The sequence below is a fragment of the Grus americana genome, chromosome Z (assembly GCF_028858705.1).
Source record: "Grus americana isolate bGruAme1 chromosome Z, bGruAme1.mat, whole genome shotgun sequence".
In the NCBI taxonomy this organism is placed as follows: domain Eukaryota; kingdom Metazoa; phylum Chordata; class Aves; order Gruiformes; family Gruidae; genus Grus; species Grus americana.
In genome coordinates this window covers 50864602-50891733 of record NC_072891.1, presented here as the reverse complement: position 1 = coordinate 50891733, position 27132 = coordinate 50864602, and the positions used below count along the sequence as shown (strand labels likewise).

The 27132-nt window shown below is 35.5% G+C and overlaps 1 protein-coding gene across 1 annotated transcript in view; it reads left to right on the top strand.

The window, feature by feature from the left end:
- SPTLC1 (serine palmitoyltransferase long chain base subunit 1) overlaps nt 1–27132 on the top strand; it is a 37646-nt gene that overhangs the window by 6429 nt on the left and 4085 nt on the right. Inside the window, exons 3-14 of the mRNA XM_054810285.1 lie at nt 5023–5117; nt 9126–9219; nt 9701–9773; nt 13066–13198; nt 14926–15055; nt 16914–17003; nt 17735–17842; nt 19212–19307; nt 19632–19728; nt 21081–21135; nt 26162–26279; nt 26932–27005. Of these exons, the coding sequence (XP_054666260.1) occupies nt 5023–5117; nt 9126–9219; nt 9701–9773; nt 13066–13198; nt 14926–15055; nt 16914–17003; nt 17735–17842; nt 19212–19307; nt 19632–19728; nt 21081–21135; nt 26162–26279; nt 26932–27005 (1163 nt within the window). The remainder of the gene's footprint in view (nt 1–5022; nt 5118–9125; nt 9220–9700; nt 9774–13065; nt 13199–14925; nt 15056–16913; nt 17004–17734; nt 17843–19211; nt 19308–19631; nt 19729–21080; nt 21136–26161; nt 26280–26931; nt 27006–27132) is intronic.

The window sequence follows — 27132 nt, the reverse complement described above, 5'->3', positions numbered from 1 at the left end:
GATTGATCAGATGTTCTGTGGGGAAGAGCAGATGTAGCCTGTTCTTGTAAAGGTATTCAGTCATTTTGAACCAAGACTCCCTTTGTAGGTAAAGATTATCTTAAGTATTAGCATAGTTTGAAAGAAAGAAATTTCCAACTAGCATGACCATTGTTTGTGCCAATTTATGCCATGCTGATATATGATTTTACAAATAGTATGAAATTAAAGACCTGTTATTTGAGGACCAGCAAATAAAAAAAATATTACTATTTTTTTTATATTGACACAGATCCATGTATGACACTGTTTCAAAACCCAAGTGCTAACTAAGAACTGTCTTCATGAACATAATTGCTACCTTTTCTTAAAACCCAGGGTCAATAAGGCAACATATTTAAATAATTTGGGTTGCATGTGTTTACACCCAAGGATTTCTCTTACCCAAGGTATCTGGCATTTAAAAAGCAAAACCCACAACCAACAAAATACAACCACTTAAACCCATTTTATTTATATATATTTGTGTGTGTGTGTATAAACATTTTAAATATATTTCTCTATATGTGCACAAATGCATAAATGTGTATATTATTATTTATGAGATATACTTATAAACATTTTGTATCATATTTTTGTGCATATTGTATATTAGTCATAAATACATATATTCTATAGTGATATTTATATTTTATGTAACATTTATGTTTATATAAATTAAAAATAATTATAAAAGGAAAGAGGAAGAGCTGAGAGACAAGCTCACACACATTACAGCCCAAGAGAGTGGAAATTGAAAGTTTTGAGTTCATTCTTTTCATCAAGTAGATATTTTCAGTACAGTCAACTGAGGAGAAATAAGTGAATCAACTACATATTGAGGATATTATATTGTGAATTAAAATCTGTTTTCTCTGTATGTTTGAAAATTAACATTTTTATTCTTGGTCTGAAATTTAGTGCCTGTTTAGGAGGTAGAAGATGTTAAGTGCTGTTCTGAATGTGGAGTCACTGTATGAAAGCCTGCTTCTGCTTTGTCTTTTTGGTCAGGGAGAGATGATCATGTTTACCCTGAAAAGTCAGCAGGAGAGGCCAGTGTACTGAGATATTTGGTGAATGGAAGAAGGAAGGGGTATGGACTGTCCCATCTGGAGTGTGGATGGCCATTTTAGATTGAGATCGGTACTCATTTTAATCACCAGTATCTCCAATCCCCCACCATAATAAAGGAACTTCTATCACAGAAACTTTTGGTAAACTACTGCCTGTGCTAAGTACATGTGGAAACAGAAGACATAAGACATGAAGATGCAGTTGTTTGTCGTTTACATTCCTATGTCCATCAAAAAGCAAAACACCACGTAACGGATAAGGAGAATGAATGCGAGCTAGAATTAGTGAAACAGTGTTGTCTGAAATGAGGATTAGTCTTCTCCTGTATATTTTATTTTGTGTTAAAAAAAAATCAGGATATTGCCACATCTCATCTGTGGCTTGTCACCTGTGCTGTTTGTGTGCTGCAAACATTTCAAAGGGAAGAATGGAAACTTCTTACAACTTGGTATGAATGGGAGATAGATATACTAATTAGGAATTGCTCATTATCTTTATGTTCACAGTACTAAACTGTAATTGTACTATGCTAGTTTATTGTAGTTACAGTGTCCTTCTATAAATAATGTTTTTCTTTCTGCTAGACTCCATGGCAAAAATATTTTAATTGAATTTGTGTATCAATTGCTAAAATGCTTGGTGATGTTTTGTACCCTTAGTTCAAAAAATTAGATGTAAATGAAAAAGTTAAGTACATGCTTACACAGCTTTAATTCTTCCCTCTTTGAAGAAAAGGTATGTTATGTTGCCTGCTCTGCCTTTGAACTATCTTGTATAAAAGCTGTAAAAATGTTCTTTGTGTTCAGGTCTTATTTATCCTTCCATAACCGACAGGCTGCACCACTTCTCACTTGTTTTATTCTGCTTCCTAATTAAAACAAAAAAAAAAGACCCCAACCCTGTGCTCTAAAATGAACACAAAACTGTTGCTGCAAGCTACACCATACATTAGGGATTTGGGGCCTTTTGACACCAACTGTTGTAGGAGCCAAGTGAAGGCTGCGTGAGCATACATCGTGCTTTCTGATTTTCAGAAGTATTTTTGAACTCTTATGAAAAGGTACGAGATATTACTGGGCAACTGTAGCTCTGGATAGGGTTTCCCAGTAGCATCAGCCAATCTAGGTTTGAACTACTTTGTTGTGGGATCTAGTTTAGCCATATATCCATCCTGCTTTTGCTGAGTTAGTTTTCACATGGATCATTTTTCTGAATCAGGTTATTGTCTGGTTTTGTAACTGCCAATACCAGCACAAGGGACAGGAATGTATTTGTGGCTGGGAGAGGACTGTACTGTAGCAGCTGCTGGCTGGCAGTGCTGTGGATCAGCACAATTAGTGTTAGAACCATAGAATCATGGAATGATTTTGGTTGGAAGGGAGCTTAAAGATCATCTAGTTCCGCCCCCCCTGCCATGGGCAGGGACACCCTTCACTAGAGCAGGTTGCCCAAAGCCCCATCCAACCTGGCCTTGAACACTTCCAGGGAGGGGGCATCCACAGCCTCTCTGGGAAACCTGTTCCAGTGCCTCACCACCCTCACAGTAAATAATTTTTTCCTTGTATCTAATCTAAATCTAGCCCCCTTTAGTTTAAAGCCATTACCCTTCATCCTATCATTACAGGCCATTGTCAGCAGTCCCTCTCCAGATTTCTTGTAGGCCCCTGTTCGGGTATTGGAAGGCTGCTCTAAGATCTCCCTGGAACCTTCTCTTCTCCAGGCTGAACAACGCCAACTCTCTTGGCCTCACTCCAACAGCTCAATGTCCTTCTTATGTTGGGGGCCCCTGGAGCTGGATGCAGTACTCCAGGTAGGGTCTCACAAGAACGGAGTGGAGGGGCAGAATCATCTCCTGTGACCAGCAAGGATGTGGTTGGCTTTCAGGGCTGCATTGCTGGGTCATGTTGAGCTTATCAACCAGCACCCCCAAGTCCTTCTCCTCAGGGCTGCTTTCAGTCCGTTCTCTGCCCAGCCTGTAGTTGTGCTTGGGATTGCCAATTACATCTTTGATGGTTTTTTTTCAAAGAGCGTACAGATGCACACTAGTACCTGTTCTGAGACAAGGATGGAATTGCTACTCTCTGTCTTGGATCAGTGGAGTATAGCATACAGGCTTATGATTGTGATTCCACTCACATTAACCTCGATTTGGGTACTAGTTTTCCACCATTTTGGTACTATGTTGCATGTTAATCTTTATAGGGTGTATTATCTGGTAATGTTCTCCCTTAAGGGAGATATTTGCCAAGTCATGTCAGACATGAGGTTTGATAATAGAATGCAGTAATGAATAGTAGCCAATACTATTTACACAAAGCTTATTTTATTATTGTTCTGTTCTCTGGTGCTTAGTTATCCGTTTGGTTTTTTTAATTGAAGCATTAAAATCTGCTATTTGACATGCTATGAAAGGCACTAGTACAGGGTAAATTAATAAAACCCTCTCCTTTAATGCTTTCTTCGATGTGTGGAACAACATTTCAAAGCATACACAACTGTGTGCAAGGCTCCACCTGGGGTCTGTCCTGTGGTGGCTAAAGAAACTAAGCACTTTTCCTAACATAAGTGCAGCCACTTCAAAATTTTGCATATATTCAATTCTCTTGCACAGATTAATGGCATTTTATTTCCCTTGAAATATGTGCCCCATGGGTTAAATTTCAGTAAGAAATTTGACATGAGAAAGTTAAATAAAAAGGTATTTAAAGTACATCTGCAAAATATTAGAAACACAAGTGATTATGCTGACATAAAAAGGATCTTTTCTGAAATACAGGACTATTCAAATTTCCATTTGTGTCTTGAAATAGACCTTTGTGGAGCTTCTGGGATACTAATTAATACTCTGGAAATACCTAGAAACAAAGTTAGTCATTAGCTTAGTAAAAGTAAGGTGATGAAGATGCAGATGAGTTGTATTGCTGCATGTAGTTTTCTTTTGATTTTTTTCATATCTTAGTTTGGTTTTGTACTTTGGAGGCTTTGAAAAGTGTGTTTGGAAAAAATAAAAATGGAAAAAAATTTCTGTAATGTTTTAAAAAAATCAATTGCAGAATATATATTTTCATATTGAAATAAGTAGTCTTAAATATTCTGCTGCTTTTTGAAATGATAGAGAAATATAAACCCATTGTAGTCATACCATTCAAAGTTAGCATGTAAACAAATATGTTATCAGATGTGTCTTGCTGTACTAGTAAATAATCCTCCAGGAAAGTCCTGCTTTCATGGTATGAAGGATGATTTTGGTGGTTTGCCTGAGCGGTTGCTAATTTATGTGGAACTAGCCTAATGCACCTGTTATGCTGGTCTACTGCATGTCCTTTGGAAAATCATCTGACTGAGGTTTTCCAAATAGTTTAAAGCACTTGGAAAGTAAATATGCATTCAGTATTCCTTCATGGTTAGGTGAGGAATACGTGGTTTAGTAGTTGTTGTTACCATTTCTTGAGCGTTTGGCAGTTTTTCTCCATTGTGTCCTGTTCATGTATGTGTTACTTTGATGAGTATTTTTGTGCCAGAGTTGTTTAAACAGCACTGTTGAAGACTTGAGAATGTAAAGTGAGGCAATTTATATTTAATTATTATGTAATTTGTATTCGATTACATGAACTGTAGAGGAAGATTTTCATAATTAATAGATTGAATGAAATCTTGGCAGGGACACCAAGTCAGTATCTCTTCTCTTGATTATCATATGAGATCTTTAATGCACAAGCACAACTGGGCTATCTTTCTTTACATCTTCTTCCCTTTGAAGAATTCAGAGCCCCTCAGTTGAACATACGGACTGAATATCGATTCCTCAGAAAGGTGACACATATTAGCGTATATCATTTCTTATACGACTATTGCCAACTGTTCATTAGTGCATAATGTCTTTTCTAAATGGAAAGCCTTTTATAGCAGTATTTCTTTTGTCCTGTTCAGGAAAAAGAAGAGTTGATTGAAGAATGGCAGCCAGAGCCTCTGGTACCTCCTGTACCAAAAGATCATCCAGCTCTCAACTACAACATTGTTTCAGGGTAAATATAACCAAGATAAATTCCATTATTTATTTCAATTCAAATACTTGATGACCATATTTCTAAGCGTATTTCTTACTAAGCATTTCTGTATCCTTAAAACCTTTCATAAACAAATTGCGTTTTTACATAGCAGAACTGAATTTTCCACTGAAGAGATGATTTTGGCTTTGCAACATTATCAGGACTATCTTATTAAGAAAATCTTTCTTTCTTTAAATGTTATAATTCTTTTTTTTCTTTTTCTTTTTTTAATATTGGGGGTAGGGAGACAGAAAGTTTATCTTTGCCTTCATTGTGGGTGTGTATTGTTTGGTAGTAATTTGTTTCATTTTTTCTGAATATGTAGATTAGATCTCCAAAAGTGGTTACCACCTTCTGTGTAGGGGTTTGGGGGAAATTGTGTCATCACAAATCACTTCAGAAGAAACTGATTTTGTGGCTAGCCACTTGGCATTTCATGAAATGTTGTTCCTCTTTGGACAGTCAGAAGTGGAGTTGCTTCATGGCGAAGTTGTTTTCTGAGGAAATTATGACTCAGCGTAACTTATGTGTTATGAGGCTTTTAAAATGTGTGCTTAGACAAGAGTCACACTATTTCAGAATTGCTTTGAAATTTCTTTCACAAGCTTCAGATTTGTTTATGTCAGTAACTTTTACAATATAAGCAATCTTAATATCCTTCTAGTGACACTAATTGTTTAAAATAATTTAGGGACAGAGCACAATTCTTTGCTGTCATAGGGAGCTCCATTTTGATGGTTCTGCCACCACAGAAAAGTCTACCTTAGAAAAGGGATGCCTATTTTAATCAACTCTGATGTGAACAATCCTGTTATTGTTCAGAATTTTGAAACAAGCAGTACTGTGGAGTTAAAGGATGTGTTGGATGTTTAAAAAGAAATCTGAACAAATATATATTTTAGATTGATTGAGAAAATGTTTAAATTATTTAAAACTTTCCAGTGCTTAGAGCTAGGGAATGTATTGTGACAGAATGTTAAAGTGTTGTGGCTGTTAGTAGTGGCTATGGGGAAAACTTGGCATTTGTCTTGTAAGATTTAAACTGCCAGCTAACTACTTTCCCTTAAGTTGCTCAACAGCTATGAGATTGTAACTTGGGCTGTAAACTTAACCCATGTTTCAGATTTAATACAGGAATGAAAGGGTCTGCATCTTAATTCCAGCTCAAGAGACTTTCTATCCCCTTTTTTAATTAGTATTTTAGGCGGATCCCATTGATGCTAATAAGGTAGTCTTCTTTCAATGATTTTCATGTGTTAATGTCTACTATGAATGGTTATTTTTCATAAATCTTAATTGTCTTAGTATGTAGTGGTTTAATATTGCCTGTTGGGAATGATGTGTGGATAGGGTTTATATAGGCTCATAACTACTTAGGAAGTATTAAATATTTCAGTAAAAATTTTGACCCACTGTGGGGGTAGGCAGACTTCTTCCTCCCTCAATATGCAAGGCAGTTTGTGCCTTACGTTACTATGCTCCTTTCTGCTGAACACTTGTGTAATCCCAGTAATGTTGCCAAATGATAAGCAAAGCCAGTAATGCAGAGACTTGTCCTAACAAAAACTGTGACCAATTTTGAATCAGTGGTGAAGAAGTTACCCGTGATGGCTTGGTCACAGTCCAGAAATTAGTTACTTCTTCTGGTAGCCTTTCTGTGAACTAATCCATGCAGGATAGCTTAGTTGCACAAGATATCATTCAGAAAATGTAAACCTATTTCCTAAAACAGTATGTCTGCAAAATTTTCATGCTGATTCTCATTTTGCTTTAAAATAAAAAGGCACCAATGATATGGCTTTCAACTTTATCATCTTCTGTGACTGATTTTTCAATACATGCAACACTTAAGAGATGGGTGAGAGGTCCAAGTTCAGATGGAGTGCTTTAGGTCCTTAAAAGACACAATTTCTGAAGGACTTGCAAGTTCATTGAATATAGCTTGAAATTATATTTTTATTTACAGTTTCAGCTGGATCATAACTGTTGTCCCTAACCATGATACCTAATGACCTGTGTTAACTAGGGGAAGGGAGATACATGAAACTATAAAGAAATTGTTTGCCTTTTGCAAAGATTTGTTGGTTTTGATGTTGCAAGGAAGGTTTTATGTTACTGTTAGCATCCATGTTTTGGATATAATTATTCACTGCAATAAGGCTTTCCATGAGTGTTTTCTATCTAACCATGTGTGTTCCTTTAGAAGATTGGGTAAAATTCTGATAGCAAAGCATGGCCGTGTTTTCATGAGGGCTGCAGCTTTGTTAGTGGCAAGTTGTTGGTGAACGTTAGTGTGTTTTCAAGGTTTGAGAGCTGGAGCTGTGGGAGCAAATTGTTGTAAATTTACCAGTTTTAATAGTATGCTGGGAATATACTGAACCTTGTGTTAGTGCCAAAATGTATAGTTATAGGCCTGCTCTTGTGAATATCTGCAAACCTAAGCAGTTACTTCACTTAATAGGACTTCCAACATTTGGTACAACTCATTGGCGAGCAAGACAGAGAAACAGATCCAGGTGTATTTTTAACAACAGTCATTTCCTCAGACAGTTTGCTGCGCATCTGTATTATGCTATTACTGTGCAGAAGATGCACTGTAGTAATGCAGGATTGCCTCTTTGTGGGGTCAGGTTGTGTCAGTTTAATGTAATGAAATGAAAGCAACGAAGATGCATAGCATAGGCACTGTGTTAGTAGAAGGCTTTCCAAAGCTGTTTTGTAAGCTTTGCTATAGCTTGGTTGAAGCAACATGTACTTAATTTTTCAGTGAATGATACAAAATAACATCATGGCGGTTTTTTAAGAGAAGTTCAGGCAGTTCAATGCTTTTCTTAACTTGTAGTGTAGAGCTTGGACTTAGAATTTATTTGCTTTGCACACCAAATGTACCCATTGAAGCACTGTCGGCAACCAGACTTGGAGCAGCTATGCACAGGCATTTTGACACTTGAGCATCCCTGTTTAATTTTGGTTGTGAAAATTGCTCAGTGCTAGCTTCCACATGGGAAAAGCTTGTTGAAACTGTTGTGTTTGAGGAATAGTATAGGATCTCAACTGTAACATTTGACAACGCATACAGAAATGGGCAGACGTAAGGTTTTGCATTTGGCTTAGCTTTGAGACTTCTCAACACTCTTGAGTGATTAATTGAAACTTTTGATTCTGTAGTATTGAAGTGTATAATTGCCGAAACAAGATTGCTTTTAGAATACAGTACACAGATGTGATGCTTGTGTTTAAAGGATAATAACTATTTTTATCTTCAGTTTTTAAATAACTTTATGTAAATCATAATTTTTCAGGGCAGAAAATTTGTCTACCCTTTCTTTGCTTCATATATATATTGTGCTCTTGTTCATTTGTTAATATTAGGTTTTTTTCACACTTTCTGTGTTTCCTGATTACATGAGTTATTCAAACTATTAGGGATTAAACAGAACTGGAAACCTGAGATGACAGAAAATACAATACTTTTGTGTGCTTACGGCTAGTACCTATATTTCAGGAGCCTTATTCAGTACAAGATTGGTATTGTTGCTTTATGAGAAAACATTGGGTTTAATTCATTTTTATTATGGAAGTAAGTAACAAGGAAATTTCCTTTTTACTTGTAGTATTCCTTGTTTCAAATAGGTATCACTTTGGTTTTGAAGGAGAAGCTTTATTTATCTCTTCAGGAATCATCTTTGTATGAATTAAATTTTCAACAAGGAATCATTAAACTAAATATCTCAAGAAGGTATTTACAGGTTTTTTATTAAACGACAGGAATACAGTTTTTGCTGAGTGTGGTAGTATATTTGTGACTTGACACTGAACTTAAATATTGATTGGCAGCTGCAAAGGAAGAAGTGGAAAAAGGAGATCTTGAAAAAGTTGTGTGCCATTTATGTTGGAAAAACAAAACTCCTGTACTGTTTGACTGTTTATGAAAATGACAACTGTTTATTCATAACAATAGGTCTGTTTGGTTTTTTTTTTCAGTCCTCCCACCCATATAATCACTGTTAATGGCAAGGAATGTATAAACTTTGCATCGTTTAACTTTCTTGGACTTTTGGATAATGAAAAGGTTAAGGTGAGTTCTTCCAGTTACTGTATTTGTGTGATCATTCCTCTTTTGCTTTGTATGATATCTTGAAATTAAGAATGACTTCAGAAAGCACAAACTTTGTCAAGGAAGTATACTTCTAAAGCAGCAAGGAAGATTGTAAACCTTGTAATTTTGTGCTATATAAGTTTGTCTTTTTACTGAAGTTTCATCCAGTGTACTTAACTGCGTACTAGCTGATTATCAAGTTAGATTAGTATCTAATGTCCTTAATCATTAGAATACAATGATAACACTTATCTAAAATAAACACTTGTGTAAAATAGTTTTGATGTGAAATTAATTCATAGAATTCAGTACATTGTTATACTTTCTGTAAAGCCGGTCATGTTACATGATGCAAAACTGGCCTGTGTACATTGGTATAAAATTGTGAATGTGAAGTGTATAGAAGAGTTAGAGATCTAGTGTAGGAATAAATATTTCATGTAGTTCTTTTCTGTTAAAGAGTGCAGCCCAGGCATCTCTGAAGAAATATGGTGTTGGCACTTGCGGACCTAGAGGATTCTATGGTACTTTTGGTGAGTAACTTTCTTTGATCTGCCTTTAAAGGCGTTCAGAGTGGATTAGTACGCGCTTATTGTTTGTAGCTTTGTTTCTTATTCATTATACATGGTTTCTTACTCTTTCTATTGCTGGTCTTGGAGGACAGTTGTGAAGTTAGATATAATTTGCTTTAGTTCTGGTCACCATAGCAGAAAGAGAAAATAAACATTTAGAATTTAAGTGTAAATTAATAAGTTTCTAAGACGACCACAAGAGGGCAGTCTGATTTCTGTGGTAAAGATTATTAGTTGAGTTTCTCTAATGCTGTAGTCAGAATGAAGTTTTTCTTTACTGATAACTTTAATGTTGTAATTAAGTGATTTCATGACAAGAGCAGGTGTTACTAAGGGTTTTTTCATTCTTTTTAAGAAGTGCTAAGTTGTTAAATACCGGTCTCTGGAAATAGTTCTTTATAGGCATTGGTATTTTGGAATACTGCATGAAAACCAAAGAGTAATACATGAATAGCTGTACAATTGCGGGTTAAAGCCATCGACTCATTATCTTGTGAACTTTCCAGTCTTTTCCCAGAGGTGATGGAATTCACAGTGTGTTTGGACTCAAATAATTTCATAGAGTTAGCTTCCTATAGCCTTGACTTGAATTCAAGACTAACTTGAACTTTTCTCAGTTAATCAGTCTAGTCGTCTAAGTTATCAACCAGGTGCTGTACCTAATTCATTTGTTAGAATTATATGTATCAGAACAAAGTTGAGTCTTTGATATCAATCGTATGGATTATTCCTTACCCTAGAGCCATAATTCATTTCTAAAGAAGGTGATGGTAGCCCATTGATTAGTAGAGAACTTCTTTGTCACTCAGAATTATCCCTTCTCAGGGGCTGATATTTCCTATCAATATTACAGATCTCTTCATTTAGAAATGTAGATATCATGCTATAATTTATATTGACTTGATTCTTCATACCTCTGCCTGCTTGAAGGGATTTCATAGATTTAGTGAGTCCCTATTAAGACATTTTTGCTTCGTGGTCTGTCTCTAAAAACTGCATCCATGCTTTTCATCAAGGGAGTAAAGAACAGGAGAGTCAGGTAGTATTCTGTTTTTATTACAGTGGAATGGTAGTGAAGCCTTAGTTAATAAAGTCTTAAGCTTTTCAACCTCACAATTATATAAAGCATTCATTCCCTTATGTAATGATGTATCAAATTTTTGTATGCTGTATGTCATTCTGAATTTAAATGTTCTTGCCCTTGCCAAAATTTGCTAGGCTTGTAAAATTTTTTTCCTTAACACAAATCTGATTATATTCATTAGCTCATTATTGCTGACAGTATTTCTTTCACCCTCTATTTTTACGCAGCCCTTGCTCAATGTAGTGGTGGTCGTTGCTGAGTAAAGCTCGGTGAGAAGCATGCAAGTTTTCATTTTTAACTGTGATGGTCTTGTCATCTTTTCCTTTTTTTTTAGTTAGAGCATGTAGGTGGGCTTTTACACTTAAAAAAAACCATTTTTCCCCATTAGGTATCAATAGCTGAGCACTCAAAGTAGTAGTTCAGTACTTGTTTCCCCTGATTTGCTAATCTCTACTGTCAGGGCTTCAACAAGGAACATTTTTGCTGAACGTTGTTTATATTGCACGTTTTAAGTGCCATGTGGCCAGCCTCTTTTTTTGGTGCCTGATGCCAGGAAAAGATCTTTCCTGGGCTTATTGGTCAGTAATTGAATCAAAGTTCACCTATCCTGTTTTGAAGCCTGACTGGAGATTGTTTCATTGGTCCTGAAGTCCATGTAACAATAAAGAAAAAGACACAAAGATTCTGAGAAATGACCACTTGACATCTCTATCAGAAAGTAAATTAGATAACTCCAATCAGTATCCTTCCTTCCAAAGAGAGTGGAGAAGAAAGGCTGTTCTAGGTTTCTCTGAATGTTTGGTATATCAAATACAGCTGGATCAAAGTGATAGGTAGCAAAAGAAAACTTGCAACTAGTAAGTGATTAAACTTTTAGTTTCCATTTAAAACCAGTGGAAAAACAAATAAAAGAACTCTGTTCTGTTCTATTTTTTTATGCTCAGGTAAACATTAGGAAAGGATTGTTGAAGATTTGTAGTTTGTAGTCTGTGGATAAAATTGTTCTTGACTGTGATTGGGAGGCTGTTGTTTGAAGACATGTCTTTTGCTTTTACTGTGTAAAACATGAATCAGGTGGATGTGCCATTTTGGGGAAAGGTTATGCTAGAAAATTTTTTTAGTACTGCAGAGTTCAGATTTTTACAAAGCCCTTTCTTCCTACACCCTTGCTGTTGGTACCTGGCTAGAAATAGCAAGACTGACATTACTGCACCTCATAGGCTATTCAAGAATCTGTATTTTTAACTGATGTTGCCTCATTTGATTTTAGTTTCAATCAACTTTCAATAATTGCAAAAAGGTAACATTTGGTCAATGGTGATCTTTCAAGTCACGCTAAGGATATCTCTTTGCTGTTTAATCTTGTTTATTTTGAGTTGATAAAAAGCATAATTCTCTGACTAACATTTGCTAGCAGAAGCAGATAGTGGCAAGAGTTACACAATTAAAATAACTGTTTGATACAGGTTATTTTGCTTAGGCAGAATACGTAACACTGTGGTCACCTTTCTGCAGCAACAATCCACTCACCATGTGGTATTACCCTTCTTAATATTTTAATTTAGCAGTGTTTTCTTTCTAACATGGGTCACTTTGATCAAATTGGTTTGGGAAGTGCTTGTGTGTGTGATTGTGTCAATTTATCTTAAGAGTGAGTAATCTCTGGCATGGATATGGTAACCTTTTCAGTTGGCTGAAGTGTGTTCAGGAGATGCACTTCAGTTTTCTGTTATAATGATAGCTGTGCTATATGCAGTGGAAATACCAGCTTGGAAGAACTGACAGTCTGCCAACGGGACCACGTTAATTGCTATAAATTACATAGCTATTTGTTGTCTGTAGTAACTATGCTCCCTAGTCACAGTCCAGGAACCCTGCATCATTTACTTGTGGTCTAATCACAAGTAGATTTTAATTACCGTTGCATAAGAACATGAGAGAACCACATTACATAAATACGTTCAGACTTATCAAAGCTTCTGATTAATATTGGGTTACTTGTCAGGTTAAGTAAGGCTGAATTGGTTGCAGCTGGTTTTAGAGAAGTTACTTGTAGGAAGAGTGTTACAACAAGTAAACATTGTTTGCTTCAATTAGATGATCACGAAAAGCAATTATAGCCTTTTGATAGGAACACAAGTAAACGATTTCAATTTTTCTCTCAAATAGATGTGCATTTAGAATTAGAAGAACGACTAGCAAAATTCATGAGGACAGAGGAAGCTATCATATACTCATATGGATTTGCAACAATTGCCAGTGCTATTCCTGCATATTCAAAAAGAGGGGACATTGTGTTTGTGTAAGTATTGTTTTCTACTTAGGAAATTCCAGATTAAAGAGTTTTCCTTTCAATTTTTCTTTTTTGTTATTGTTAATCATATTAACAATTTAGAAAATAATGGTAGTTGTGATCAAGTATTTTGTTGTACAAAGCTTGAGTATCTTTTCTTTGCCAAACACTGCAAATCAAATCAGTTATTGCTTTTACAATGGAAGAGCAGACTTGGGCACTCAGCTGAAAAAAAAACAACAAACCCACCACCAAACTTGTGCATGCAAGAACTAACAGAAGTCTAATACCTAGTTTTGTTGTTAAGAAACTATATAGTCATATTTGCTTTTCTCCTGTTTACTGGTGGCTTTTCACCTTTCTTGCAGGACAGCTGTTCCCCTCATGCATATTTGCAATGGATTAGTTGGATAAATATTGGTACATATTAAAATAACACAAGAACAGCTATGCAGGGTCATACTAAGGATTCAGCAAGCCCAGTATCTGGTCCCTGAGAGTAGCCAGTCATAATTTGTCTATGGAAGCATAAAAACCCAGGAGAAACAATGTAACAATACTCAAAACTTACTGAGCCAAAGAGGAGGGTTTGGATTTAGTACTAGTTGATGGGTTTTTCTTACACCTTCTTATTCTTTCAGTACATTTGCAAATCTTTAATATCCATAATGCTTCTATGACATACGGTTTCACAGTTTAACTTGAACGTTTTATGAAAAAATATGAAGAAATACCCGTTTTGAATGTAAGACCTACTAATTTCAATTGATGCATTTGATTTTTAGACTGTGAGCTGATGTATCTTTTCCACGGGGGGAGTGAGTGAGTGGCTATGTGGAGCTTATCTGCCTGCTGGGGTTAAGCCACAACACACTGATACTTTTGTATTTGTCTGCCAAAATCTTTCTTCAGTGCTCTTTTTTCTAAGTGTAAGGCTTGCAGCCTATTTGACTTCTTTTCCAGAAGTTCTTTCATAACTTTGACCGTGTTTTTTGGTCATCTTGGAACATTTTCCACATCAGCTTTTTAAGATGAATGACCAGGATTGTGCACACTATGCAGGATTCCAGTGTGTCCTGGATTTAGCTATCTTGACTGTTTCAGCTTCTCACTGACAAAAGATCTCACTATATTTAGAAGCAACTTGGTTGAAATTGCTGCATTTAGCATGTGCAGAAGGTCTGATTTAGTTGCCCCTTTTAAAAGACTACTCGACTTAAGTAGCTGTGAAATTGCATACCCCATCATGCTCAGAGATTTGCTTTTCTAACACTTAAAAACGGTGGATAGTTCTTTGAACACTGAGGTAGTAATTCCAAAAGGATATTAAAAAGCAGGTTTTGAATACTTGGAGGACCAGTATAAATGTTACAGGCACATCTTTGCACTTTTTTCCAAAGACCCAGAGAAATGTAGTGAGAGGTTTCTGGGATGATTACCATGGTATTGTACCCAGTCCATGGAATGCTGTGCTCAAATAAACTGCTGTCACATACAAACAGTGTACACTTCACGAAAAAACCTGTTGGCTTCCTGTTAGTGGATATAGTGCATAGGAAAGCTGAGAAGCCTTGGAAATGAGTTTTCAAAATGTAAGAAAGATGCTTTAATAAATCTGGTTTTAACTACACCTAAGTACAGATATCTACTCAAAAGCAGGACAGTCCTAATAGCCAGCTTTCTTTGAATAATTGTTAAACCAAGTGCAAACTTAGAAGGGCTCGCTGTATTTACAGAGATGAAGCTGCCTGCTTTGCTATTCAGAAGGGATTACAAGCATCTCGTAGTAACATCAAGTTATTTAAGCATAACGATATGGCTGACCTTGAACGACTGTTGAAAGAACAAGAGACTGAAGATCAAAAGGTACCATTCCTTTGAAAAAATATTTGTACTCTTTTCTGCCACCTGCCCCATGTTTTGTTACTCGGTTGTGTAATTGAATTGATTAAATGCTTATAGGCAGTTATGTGGTTTTCATAAATCTCTATTGAGCAGTTAATGTTGCTTATGTATTAAGATAGATTTTTTAAATTGTTATTATTTGTTTATTTTCATATGGTTACATAACCACTGGAAGCGAGCTCACAGGCATTGGTAGTGGGGGAATATCTTTATTGGCCGATGACTGAAGTATAAGATTATTTTATTTTTAAAAAATATTATTACAGAGCTTTTTTTTTCATCTTTTAGAAATTTGTATAACTGCATTTACCTAAAAAATCATGCAAGTTTAATATCAGTTCAAATGCCACACCATAAAATCAACAGAAAAGTGGCTAGTTCTAACACTTTATAGAATCAACATGGTTCTTTTTTGTTCTTTTTTTTTTTTTTTCCCTAAGCTCTTCCCCTATCTTGCACTCAACTCTTAAGATGTTCTCATTTGAAAAATGTGGGTCAGTTTGATGGCTTGTTTCTCACTCTGACAATAATACAAAAGAGTATCCAAAAACAGCTACTAAAATCAGGATCAGCAAGTACAGATAACTTGGTTAAATGAATTTTGGAAGAATTAGTTGAAGAGCTATCACTGTTGTGTGCCTTGTTCACAGAATGCTGGAAAGTTACAGACAGTTGGAGGAAAGCTGATTTTGTGCTAACACAGAAAAAGTAAAGTAGATAAACTGCATAGTTATAAGCCAATCAGCTTAACATCAGTCTAAATCAGTAATTGATCTGATTAATAGCAAATTTATAGAAAATGTACTAGTTCACATACCTTCATGGAAAATACATTTTGTTAGGTAATCTTTTCATTAGTTTTTAGATGTGGTTGACAGACTAGTGATGCAATTTGTGTAACACATTTGGTTTGTTAGAGCAGAGTGCTTTGATTTAGCTACATGGTTAAAGTTTCTTGATGTAATTAGCTGAATGTGAACATAAAGTCAGTGGCCAAGAGCTTAATATAGACCAGGTGTGTATAACTAAGACATACTTGACTTAGAAGGGGTACCACTAGAGCTGCTCCAACTTGTAGAGTTGGCTGTGACTTGGTTTAGTGCTTACCACTCAGAAAAGTCAAACAGATGTCCTCTGAGTCTTTTTACAAGAACTGAAAAAGGTAAGAAGCATGACTTAATATCTTTGATCAGGAAATATCAATAAGGTTTAAAGTAAATACCAGGGGAATGGCATTTTGAAACAACAAAACTCAAATCATACCATTGAAGTTTAAACAGAAACCAGTGCAGGATATTCTTATGGCCTACCTTGTCCAGAGGTCAGGCAAGGAGATTGTAATTTGAATGTTATGAATACTTTTGGATTGTGTTTTATGAGGACACTACTTGTGAGAAGTTTGTGCTGCACTGAGTATCCTGGTGCACAAACTACTTGTTGAAAAGCCTTCTAAATGCACAGACTAATGATGAATGTAACAGAGACCAAGATTTGTAGTATTTGTTCTGTAGCTGTATTGTTTGTATTTTATTCAAAAATTTCAAATGGATTGGTTGTGATTTGTTGCAAAGCATCTTAAATCTTGTGTGAGAGTTAAAAGCTTTAACATTATTACAAAATAAAGAACTAGTCCAATGAGACATTGCAGCTTTTATTACCAATGATAGGTACTAAGTTTCAACTAAAGTAAAAGCTTACTTGAAAAAGAGATATTATCGTCCTTCCCGTCCCATTACTGTCCTTCCCCATCAAAAAAATCTTCAGAGCTTTGCTTGTTAGTAACAATTGATATGAACTGAAACTGTATCTTTCTCTGAAGAATCCTCGCAAGGCCCGTGTAACTCGAAGGTTTATTGTAGTGGAAGGATTGTATATGAACACAGGAGACATTTGCCCTCTTCCAGAATTGGTAAGTGGTTTCAGTTTGCCTTTTAAACTCTGCATATGAAAGCATGTGGCTAATGAAATAGTAGTATCATATAGTTAAGCCTACATAGAAAAGCTCTGCATGTAGTTTTTTTGTTTACCTTCTTTCTTTCTCAAACATTGATGAAATGGTGATCACAAATCTTACATTGTTTTGAAACTTCTGATCAGGATTAGGATTCCAAAGCTGTGTTATGAGACTTGCAAATTAATATCTGGTTATGATTTTAGTTTTTAACCTGTAAAATACAGTTTATTTTCAGCTTTACTGTATGATAGTAAATCGTTAAACTAAGTTATATCTAAAAGAAAAAAGAAGTTCAAAGAAACCCTCACACAGCTGTCATAAGCAATGACTCCAAGGAAAACATTTGCTATTCAGCCTAAATTGGCTTTTTGTGCAGGCTATATTCTAGCAGGTAATGGAAGAAATGCTGTGAAAATGCATCATCTTGAACGTACTTGATAGCCTATATAAAAAAAAAAATAAAATTTTTTTTTGGTACGTGAACATGTACGAAATTTAGTCTTACATGGTGGAAGAATTTTGATGGCTTTTAAGATGTATTAATGACAGAACACAACTCTAGAGCTGACATTTTTGCAGTATGCAGGATATTGTACTTGTCTGTATTTACATTATCTTCCTCACCCGTTTTGTTACCAAATTTTGATGAGCTTGACTTGTATTTTATATCATTTGCTCTCGTTTAGATAAAATTGAAGTATAAATACAAAGTTAGAATATTTTTGGAGGAGAGCCTTTCCTTTGGAGTTCTTGGAGAACATGGAAGAGGAGTTACTGAACACTTTGGAATAAATGTAAGTGCCTTTTTTGTGAGTTTTGTTGTGAACAAGAGACTTGTAGAGAAGCAAATTGCACAACGGATTTCTTAGGCTTATGACATTAACAATGTTTAGTAGTGTACAATAGAAATTTAAACATACTTTTCTTTATCAGTCTTAAAGCATTCAGGTCTTGGCACTTTTTGTGCATATGCTTACTTGAAATAATTTTACTTATCTTTAGTGAGGAAGATAAAAGAATTTTTACAATGCATAATTTTATCCTTTTTTTGGACACTCAGTGAGATGATGATTGCAGTATTTTCCAGCTGCATTCACTTAAAGTGTCATGCTTACACAGAAATATTTGGCCTAAGTCAGAAAAATCTTCTCAGTGTATAGCCAGCCCACTTTATTGCCTTTTACTCCAGTGGGGAAAAATAGGATAAAGCTTTTGATGGTCCTTTTAAAGATGTTGTCTTACTACTTTACTGGCAGATTAAGCCAAACTATTTTTCCAAAGGTCTACCTTTTGTGGTGTTTATTCAGCTGAGAAGTATTTTGGAAATCCAAAACTGTATCCTTGCAGCTGTTTGCTAACATAACCACCTGAGCTGGGGAAGGAAGAAGTGCTCTTTTGGTTGCCAGTGTCCCAGTCTGGAGCATCTCTCGCTGACAGTGTCTGAGTTCAGTGAAAAGTGAAATATCATTCACTCTGTCTTCCCCTATCTCCTATTGTTTTCACTTTTAAGTGTCTTAATACCAAATGTGGAAAAGAGAAAATGAATGTTAAACAGCTTTAGAAAAGGAAACAAACAGTGCTGCTGTGATGCTTGCCAAGTACCATCTGATTAATTGGCTTCTACATTAAATTCATTTATAAACATTATCTTTCAGTTTAGTCTGCTCAGAATGGGAATTTGTAACAGTGGTCATCAGTGTGCATTATAGAGATTGACAGAAAATATACTTGCAACTAGCAAATGAAATAAGACGTGTCTCTAAAGTTGAAACTCTGATTTAGCTAGGTTTATGCTCAATTTTAATCACATTCCAACCTATACTGACTGCAGTGGGACAACTTACGTTCTTAAAGGACACTGTCACAGCGAGTGCTTTCAGGAATTGTCACCAGTATCTATGTAATTTTGTTTTTTCGGTTTGTGTTCTTCACATTGCAATGCCTGAAAAAGAGTGATCCTATGTAAATTATCTACAGATCAATAAGTCTCAATTTCTAAAGTCCTTTTGTGTTGCTTAAAGTTGTTATTTCAATTGTAGCTTCATTTTAATATGTGATAGTTTGGTGGATCTTCTCTAGTATTCACTAGATAATAAGAAACAACATATATCTTTAATAGCTAATCAAAAGTATATTTTAATAACTTGTTAATTTAACTGGCAGATTGATGATATAGATCTTATTAGTGCAAACATGGAAAATTCACTGGCTTCTATTGGAGGATTTTGCTGTGGAAGATCTTTTATTATTGACCATCAGGTAAGCCAGGTCTCATTTTTATATGGTGTGACAGGATTAGTTGCTTAGATGTAAGAGTTAGTTACTAATACGAATTTGCAAGAAGTGTTATGACATAAATTATTATGCAACATTTGATTCCATACAGAAACTGTCAGGTTCTATGAAATATTGTACATGAATTGGAGACCTACTTTTAAATCCTTCCATGAACCTATGTGAAGAAGAGGTTGTTTAAATGTATGTGAATTAACTTTTAAAACACTGTCTATACTGCTATAAGCAAAAAAGTGCTTTTTTTTTTTTTTTTTTTACTCCCCACGTGTTGTTTTATTTCCCCCACAGCGATTGTCTGGTCAAGGTTACTGCTTTTCTGCATCCCTACCTCCTTTGTTAGCTGCTGCTGCTATTGAGGCTCTGAATATTATGGAAGATAATCCAGGTACTTAATTCAGGAAAATCTTATTCTCCAGTCTTTCTTCACCCAAAACTAATAACTCATACTTCTCCGTACTTTGATTCCTCACCCTTTTACTCTTAAGTCCTCTCTCTTTTTCAGCTAATTAATTTTACATGCATGATTTTTTCGTCGTATAATTTCCGATCCTGCTTTTCTTCATCAATGTTTCCTCCCTTTTCCTTCTTCCAGATGAAAATGAGCCAGTTAGTTGAGTCTAGGAGGTACAGAGATGGTTATCACTAAGCAAATAAGAAACTATTACTCTTCTTTATAGACTAGTGATGTGCTTCTTCCTTGAAAACAAATTCCTTCAAGACAAATGGAGGAAGGGAAGGTTAAAGAGAAACAAATGGGAATATAATTCCTCAGGAGTGAACAACCCTTTCCTTTCCATTTGCACTACATAACTTTTTTTTTTTCTTCTCCACTAAGAAAAGAGAGAAATAAGCATCCAGGCAAGAATCTCAGGAATGATCATGGTGCAAACACCTGCAATTTTGGCTGGACCAAGTACAGGACATTTGGATAAAGTTGGCAGGCAGGAGTTTCTACTCTATGAGTTGGAGAATTGTCTCTGTTGCTAGAACCGAAGAAAGACTTTCTGTGTGGGGCGTGGAGGCGGTGAAAGGCATATGAGAAAGGACAAAATTGGCCATATCTGTGTGTATTTGATTTTAATCTTCATTAGCATCAACAGATTGGAGGACATCTGCAGAGAGATGCAGTATTTAATTTGTCGCAAATAAATAAAAACTACTGGGTAGCCCACGCCTAGTCCTCAGAAGTTAAACAAAAGCAAGGAAAAATTAAGACTAAGTTATGGGACTGTTAGCTGTAGTGGAGGGTCAACCTTTATTGAGGAAATGAACCAAAGTTTACAGATCCAGAAGTCAAAGTTTTCGTGTTTAAGAATCTGCAGTGAGTTGGTGAAAGGATCAAGGAACAGAGTCTGCATGGCTGTAGATATTTTATAAATGTAAATTTCAACTGCTGTTTCAATCCCATTACCAAGAGTTTGTGTCATCCTTTCCATATGATCGTAAACCAGTGCAGCTGGAGTAATGAGATAAAGGGAAGTAATGCATTTGTCAGGTCTTAAAAGCCTGTCATTTCTTGGCAGAAATGGGAATTGGGAACATTACGAAGAGTAGTGAAGAGACTTAGTACTTCAATAGATATGTATATCTTAGTTTTCCCTCCAAATACTTTTTTTGAAATCTTAGACTTATAGAAATGTTTAGTAGAAACAGGAAAAAAACTAAGCCTTTTTCCTTTTTCTCTCTCTCTCTCTTTTTTTTTTTTTTTTTTTTTTTTTTTTTTGGGTGTGTGTGTAGACATTTTTCAGACTCTCCGGGCTAAATGTGAACGGATTCACAAAGCTTTACAGGGGTAAGTGTGGTTTTTTTGTTTTTTGTTGGGGTTTTTTTTTGGCTGTTGTTGATTTGACCATGCCTTTATAATGCCAACTTTAAAGAACTCTCCTTGCCCAAATCTGTTTCTGGTTTTACAGATGCTTAGACTGGCATCCGTACACCAAATTATGTGTGTATTAAAGGAAAAAAGTCACCCTTTCCCAACTGTCTCTGTTACGCTACTAAAAAGAGTTAAAGTTTTTAAAATCGCTTTACAGGTGTTCAAATGAGATTATACATTAATGCTCGTGAGGACGTTAGCAAGCCCTTACACATTTAAGTATTTAGGAGAGTGTGATAGCTTTCAGTGGTACAAAGTGTTGATAAGCATTTTGAAAAAAAAAGTCTAAGTAAAAATATTTGGGGTATTCCTTAGCAGATACTTTCAGACAACTCAATGCACCTTGCAATCACCTTTAATACAATATTGTTCTTACATAGGAGACTTGAATGTTAAATAGTTATAGAAGTATTCATTATTCTGGAGGCACATGGAGAATTGCTAGAATTAATCTGAAAAATAAGGATTCTTTTTAAAATTTCCCAACACTTTCCTGTTTTAAAAGATGCCTATACTGAGTAATTGCTTTTTTTCCTGACAAGTTTTGATACTAAAATATAGAAATTACAGTGACTATTCAACAGCTGTTTAATGTGCAGAAAAATATGTTAGCTGGTATTTTACAATTCATTTTCTTCTATTCTGTTATGTATTACAGAAATGAATAACATTTAAACATACACAAAATCTGTAACACATGATTGATTATACTAGCTGATCTTTTTTGTAGTATTAGTCAGTTATTCAGTGTGAGTTGCTTGTTATTTCAAATAAGCAGTTTCCTGCTTAGCTGATGTTTTATGTTAGAACTTTAGCTACATTCAACTTCTTTGGAATAATTCTGCCATCAAATAATCCTTGTCTCTTTTGGCTGTGTTCTGTTTCAGCACAGGTTTAAAGTGCATATACTTTCAGGTCAAAAACACGCAGATGTTTCTACACTTGAAATTAAAATTTTAGAGTAACTTGTAAACTGTTAGCGTCTCCTTTGCTAGTAATAGAATGTTATGATTGTGCTAGAAGGAGAATAATTGTAATATTCTTCTGTACCTGTCATTTTTAGGAGATAATTATAACTATGTATAAAATACAGGAAAAAAAAGTAAGAAAAAAATTATCAACTTTTTACTTGCTAATATTCACTGCAAAACAGAAGTGAATAAGACACGGCTGGTACTTTTCTATCCTGTGACTGATCCTACTTTTTCACTTAAATTCTGTGAGTAGTATAGTCACAAATCAACAAGTAGACAAAATGCCTGAGTGTCTGTTAAGGGGGACGTTTGTATTTTTGCCTTATGGAAAACAGTGTGGTAACATGGAGGTCAAAAAAAAATTGCAAAGGAAATAGTTCTTCTAGGTCATACTGTGAAAGAACTTTAAAGATTTAACAACTCTAGGGAACTGGGCAGCCCTGTAGCAAGAAAACTATATTAACAATTGCATAAAGCAGTATCAGAGAGAAGATTTGAACTAATGTTTGCAGGGTCCAGTGTGTTTATCTTTTTTTTTTTTTTAATTAGTAACCACACTAGAAAAAGTGTGTGATGGTTTGAAAAGGAGCCAAAGTTTTCAGAAGAAGATTTTTTTAATGCTGTGATGTCAAATGCACTCATCTTCCCTGCCTAACCATGGCTGCTGCTTGACTTCAGTTCTTAATGGTGCTCTCACTATGACAGAGTTGAACTATCTGTTGGTTTAAAAGAGAGCATAAATGGTGTTAGAACTGTCCACAAAGAAAGTGGGAAAGAATACAGTTTTTCTCCTTTCTCATAATAGAACAAATACAGTCAGAGGAACTAATTAAAAGTAAAGGAAATTTTTCTTTTCACCGAAGTGTAACTAACCCATGAAATTTAAGACTTGATTTATAAGAAACAGTGCACAGTTAGCATTCAAAAAAAACGGTCTTTATACGGACTATGATAGGGGAAGAAGCCATAGTGTTGTAAACTAGAGAAATGACTGGTGTTTATTGCTGTTCTGGGTACGAGCCAAGTGCTGGTTTGTGGAAGAAATGGAAGAATTCTTCTGAATCCTGCATAGAACTACTTTCTTATTGTCTATGGAAGTTTGTAATACGTAAGAAAATGCAGTAAGACATGGGATGATTTGCACAAATCAGAAATATTCTTAACTTTCTCAATGACCTTAGATAAAGCACATTTCTGTCTTGTATTCAAAACTATCTAGTGACTTAGTAAATAGAAATGAAGAAGCTCTGTTGCAGGGAGACAGGATGGATGGGACAGAATCTTGGGTTTTTTTAAAAAGCATGACAGTAGTAGCTAGTATCCCTGAAACAGTTTATTACTTATTGTATATCCTACACCCGTCTGAGAATTTTCCAATAAAGCAGGTTTTCATTGGGGAAAAGCAGATATATTTTTAAAGTTTTTCTTTCTAGAGAAACTTGATGTTTTTTTCAATGAAACCTCACTCTAGTTTTCTGTTTGTGAAACTGACGGAAATGTTTGTGGTGATCAGGGCAGCCCGGCTACACAGGGTTCCCTACCACCAAGAGCCTGGTCCTGCCACTCAGTTCTGCAACCTGTCCTTGTAGCTGGGTGAGGAGGGAGCTCCCCAGGGCTACATCCATACTGGTACGTTAACGTCAGGAAGCATTCCTGGGCACAGGATCTCAATTGTCTAGTCTGTCAAGTTGTTGATCTGTGGCATGGGTTTGGCCCAGGCCAAGCAGCTCTCTTTGAAAGGACTCTTGGAAACAGTTCAAGAGTAGGTGTGAGCAGGGAGCTGTTCCCAATAGTCAGTCTGGATGCGGCCACCCTGATGTGGGGACTCAGATTTTAAAAGTATGGATGTGAGTCATGCCATACCCATTCATCGCAGGGCTGGAAAACAGTCCAAGGCATATTTAATTTACTAACATAGAACTAGCCTTAAAAGGAGCATTGGTGTTCAGGAGGCTAGTTTTGTTCCTTTGTTACTTCAAAATCGGATCTTTCTCTCTTTTTTTGGTGTGGAAGTTGTACATTTTTGTTTGAAAATGAAATTTTCACAGCATTTCTCAGGAAGGAGAACTCTGATTTCAGGAAAGTTACAGTGTGCATGCATTGGATTCTCAAATACTTGTTGAATCTTAATTTGGCAGAGGCTCAGAAAAACATAGTTAGCACTTTACATGGAGGTAAAGTATTGCCATCAGAAGGCCTCATGTTAAACTCCTGGCTTTCTTCAAATAGGTAAAATGAATTATGTAGTTCAGTTTACTTCAGCTGTAACTGACAGAAAAAGTTTTAAGATTAAAATTGCTTAAAACTTGTAAGCAGCCTCTGCGACTAAGCGTATAGCAAATAGAAAGCATGCTGTTCAAGCAAAGACTCAGTTTGAATGGAAGTGATGCAAAGCCTGCTTGCTACTCATCTTTTCTCATTTATTCTTTGGAGGGGGGCACGTATGATTATCTATTTCGATTAAAGAATTATGTATATTTTGTAAGTAGAAGCTAACACTGTGTCTCTCTAAACAAAACCTAATTGTTTTAGTACCTTGTCTTAAAATCTGTTCTCCAGCAAATAGACTTCCATTACAGTGAAACTTCATCTGACTTCTACTCTGATTTCCTGACTTGTAGAACGCTACTTCTTAGAAGTCAGGTCACTCCTAGGGAACATAACTAAGAACAACTATGTTATACGGCTGTACTGTGTATTGTCTTTCTACTTTGTACCTGGACCTTGGACTGCTTTTCCTTGTCCTTTATGTTACCAAACGTTGTATCCGTGATCCCTAGATATGTGTGCAGTTGTGAGACAAATGCAGTGTGTGTGCTTGTCTATTAAAGAAATCACCTGTGTTTCGTTAGTTTGCAAGTGTAGGTGAATGTCACCAGAATGTTTGCAGTTTTGTGGCTAAAGAAGAATATCAGTTTGATTTGTCTTTCTGGAGTGGACTGTGAATTGAAATAGCGTTGTAGAAATCATGCAAGATGCTTTTCATACTAGAGTATAATTTTATTTTTTCAAGGTTATAATTGATTCAGTGTGTTTGTAGTGCCAATTCTCTCTCCTATAGGCTCTTACAGTTCCGATGTTTATGGATTTAACATCTCTTCTGCTCCGACTGGGTCTTGAACTTTCTAAAAACAGAAAAGTTAGTTGAAAACGAGGGTATAAACTTAAAATGTGTGTGTCAGGCAAGCTTATCAAAGTCAGGAAATAAAAATTATGGCTGATGGTAGACATGCATTTATGGGACCTGTTAATTTTGGAGACCAGATATTTTGCTTGGTTAGTGGATACAGTTTTTTGAGGGGAATAACTCAGTCCTGAGTGTGATGATATAATGTGTCAGGACAATGACAATCAAATGTCAATCATTCAATCAAATTCTAGGAACCTGATTAACAAATGTCCCCACAAAAAGATGTGGGTGCAATTCTAGTAATATAACTAGTTTTAGAGAGGTTTCTGACTAAGTGACAGATGATGATGTTGTAAAGATTTTCTACAGGAAATAATTTAAAAACAATAGTCTTGCCAAAAATTAAACCTTGTTTCTTCTTATCATGTGAGTAAAAAGACTTAGTATTATTTTCTTAACATAGACTCCAAAGACTTGATTTAGCTGGCTGTGTTTCTATCAGCAACATACAGGCCTGACACTAACATTTCTCCCACATCTTAATAAGGATCCATTCAAAATTTCTGAATCCTCAGTCCTTTTGCAAAAGGAGGAATCATTATTGTTACACAAGCTTACTGAAACTGCATTTAGTAAACTCCTTAGGAAAGACATTCACTTGATAAGTTTTGTTATCTTCACCTATTGCAAGCTGAAATGCACGTATGTTTTGTCTTCATTAGTATTAATAAAGTGAAATATCCCCTTCTCACTCACCACCTAGAAAGGGGAAACACCATCTAGAACCTTAACATGTGTTCAGGTAGGATGTGCATTAAAGGCTTTTTATTTGTTGTAGGATTTCTGGCTTAAAAGTAGTGGGAGAATCTTTTTCTCCAGCATTGCACCTACAGTTGGAAGAGAGCTGTGGATCTCGAGAAGATGATGTGAAGCTACTTAAAAGAGTTGTGGATTACGTAAGTGTCCCCATAGCAATTAAGATATATCATTGCCTTTGGATGTGAATAATGAATGAAGTGCATGTGGGTAGAGAGGCTTGTTGGGTAAGTTGTTGGAATGTCTTGCAGAAACGCTGCAAGAAGCTCAGTTTGTTTGCTGACTGTTGGGCTATATTAAAGACCATCTTCTAACCATTTCTTGTTGCAGATGTTTCAATCTGTAGCACTGGATAAAAATAAGTATTAGAGCTTTTTACTTCAGAAAATAATTATTTCCTGTTATGTATTTCAAAACTCAAAGTAAATTTGCATATAAAACAGTTGCTTAGAAAGCTTTATGATATTCATAAGAATACAGGTGGTCATTTAAAGACTTTAAAGATTTCCTTGAAAATATGCTTAAATATGATTTAATAGCCTACTTAATACAACATTTTTGTCTGATTGCTGATTTGTCTGTAGATGAAAGCTAAAGAAGCTACACCCTAATCCATTTTATATGTTTATGCTATATTAATATTAGAGATGATTTTGCACAACTTTCAAAACCTCCATTTGGGAAAGAACTTACACCAAACTCATAAAAGTTAGTTATATGTATTTGGCGATCAAAATGAGATACCATCAGAAGTTCCCAGATTGATGACTGCTATATTTTCTTTAATTGTAGTGCATGAATAGTGGTATCGCATTAACTCAGGCCCGCTATCTGGAAAAGGAAGAAAAATGTCTTCCTCCACCCAGGTTAGTAGAAAGTCAATACATTATTTCATTTTATTGGATATGACTCTCTCTTTTCATACAATGCTGGGGTTTTGTTCAGTAGACTGTATTGAATAGTTGGTTCTGTAAAAAATGGGAAAAGCTGCAT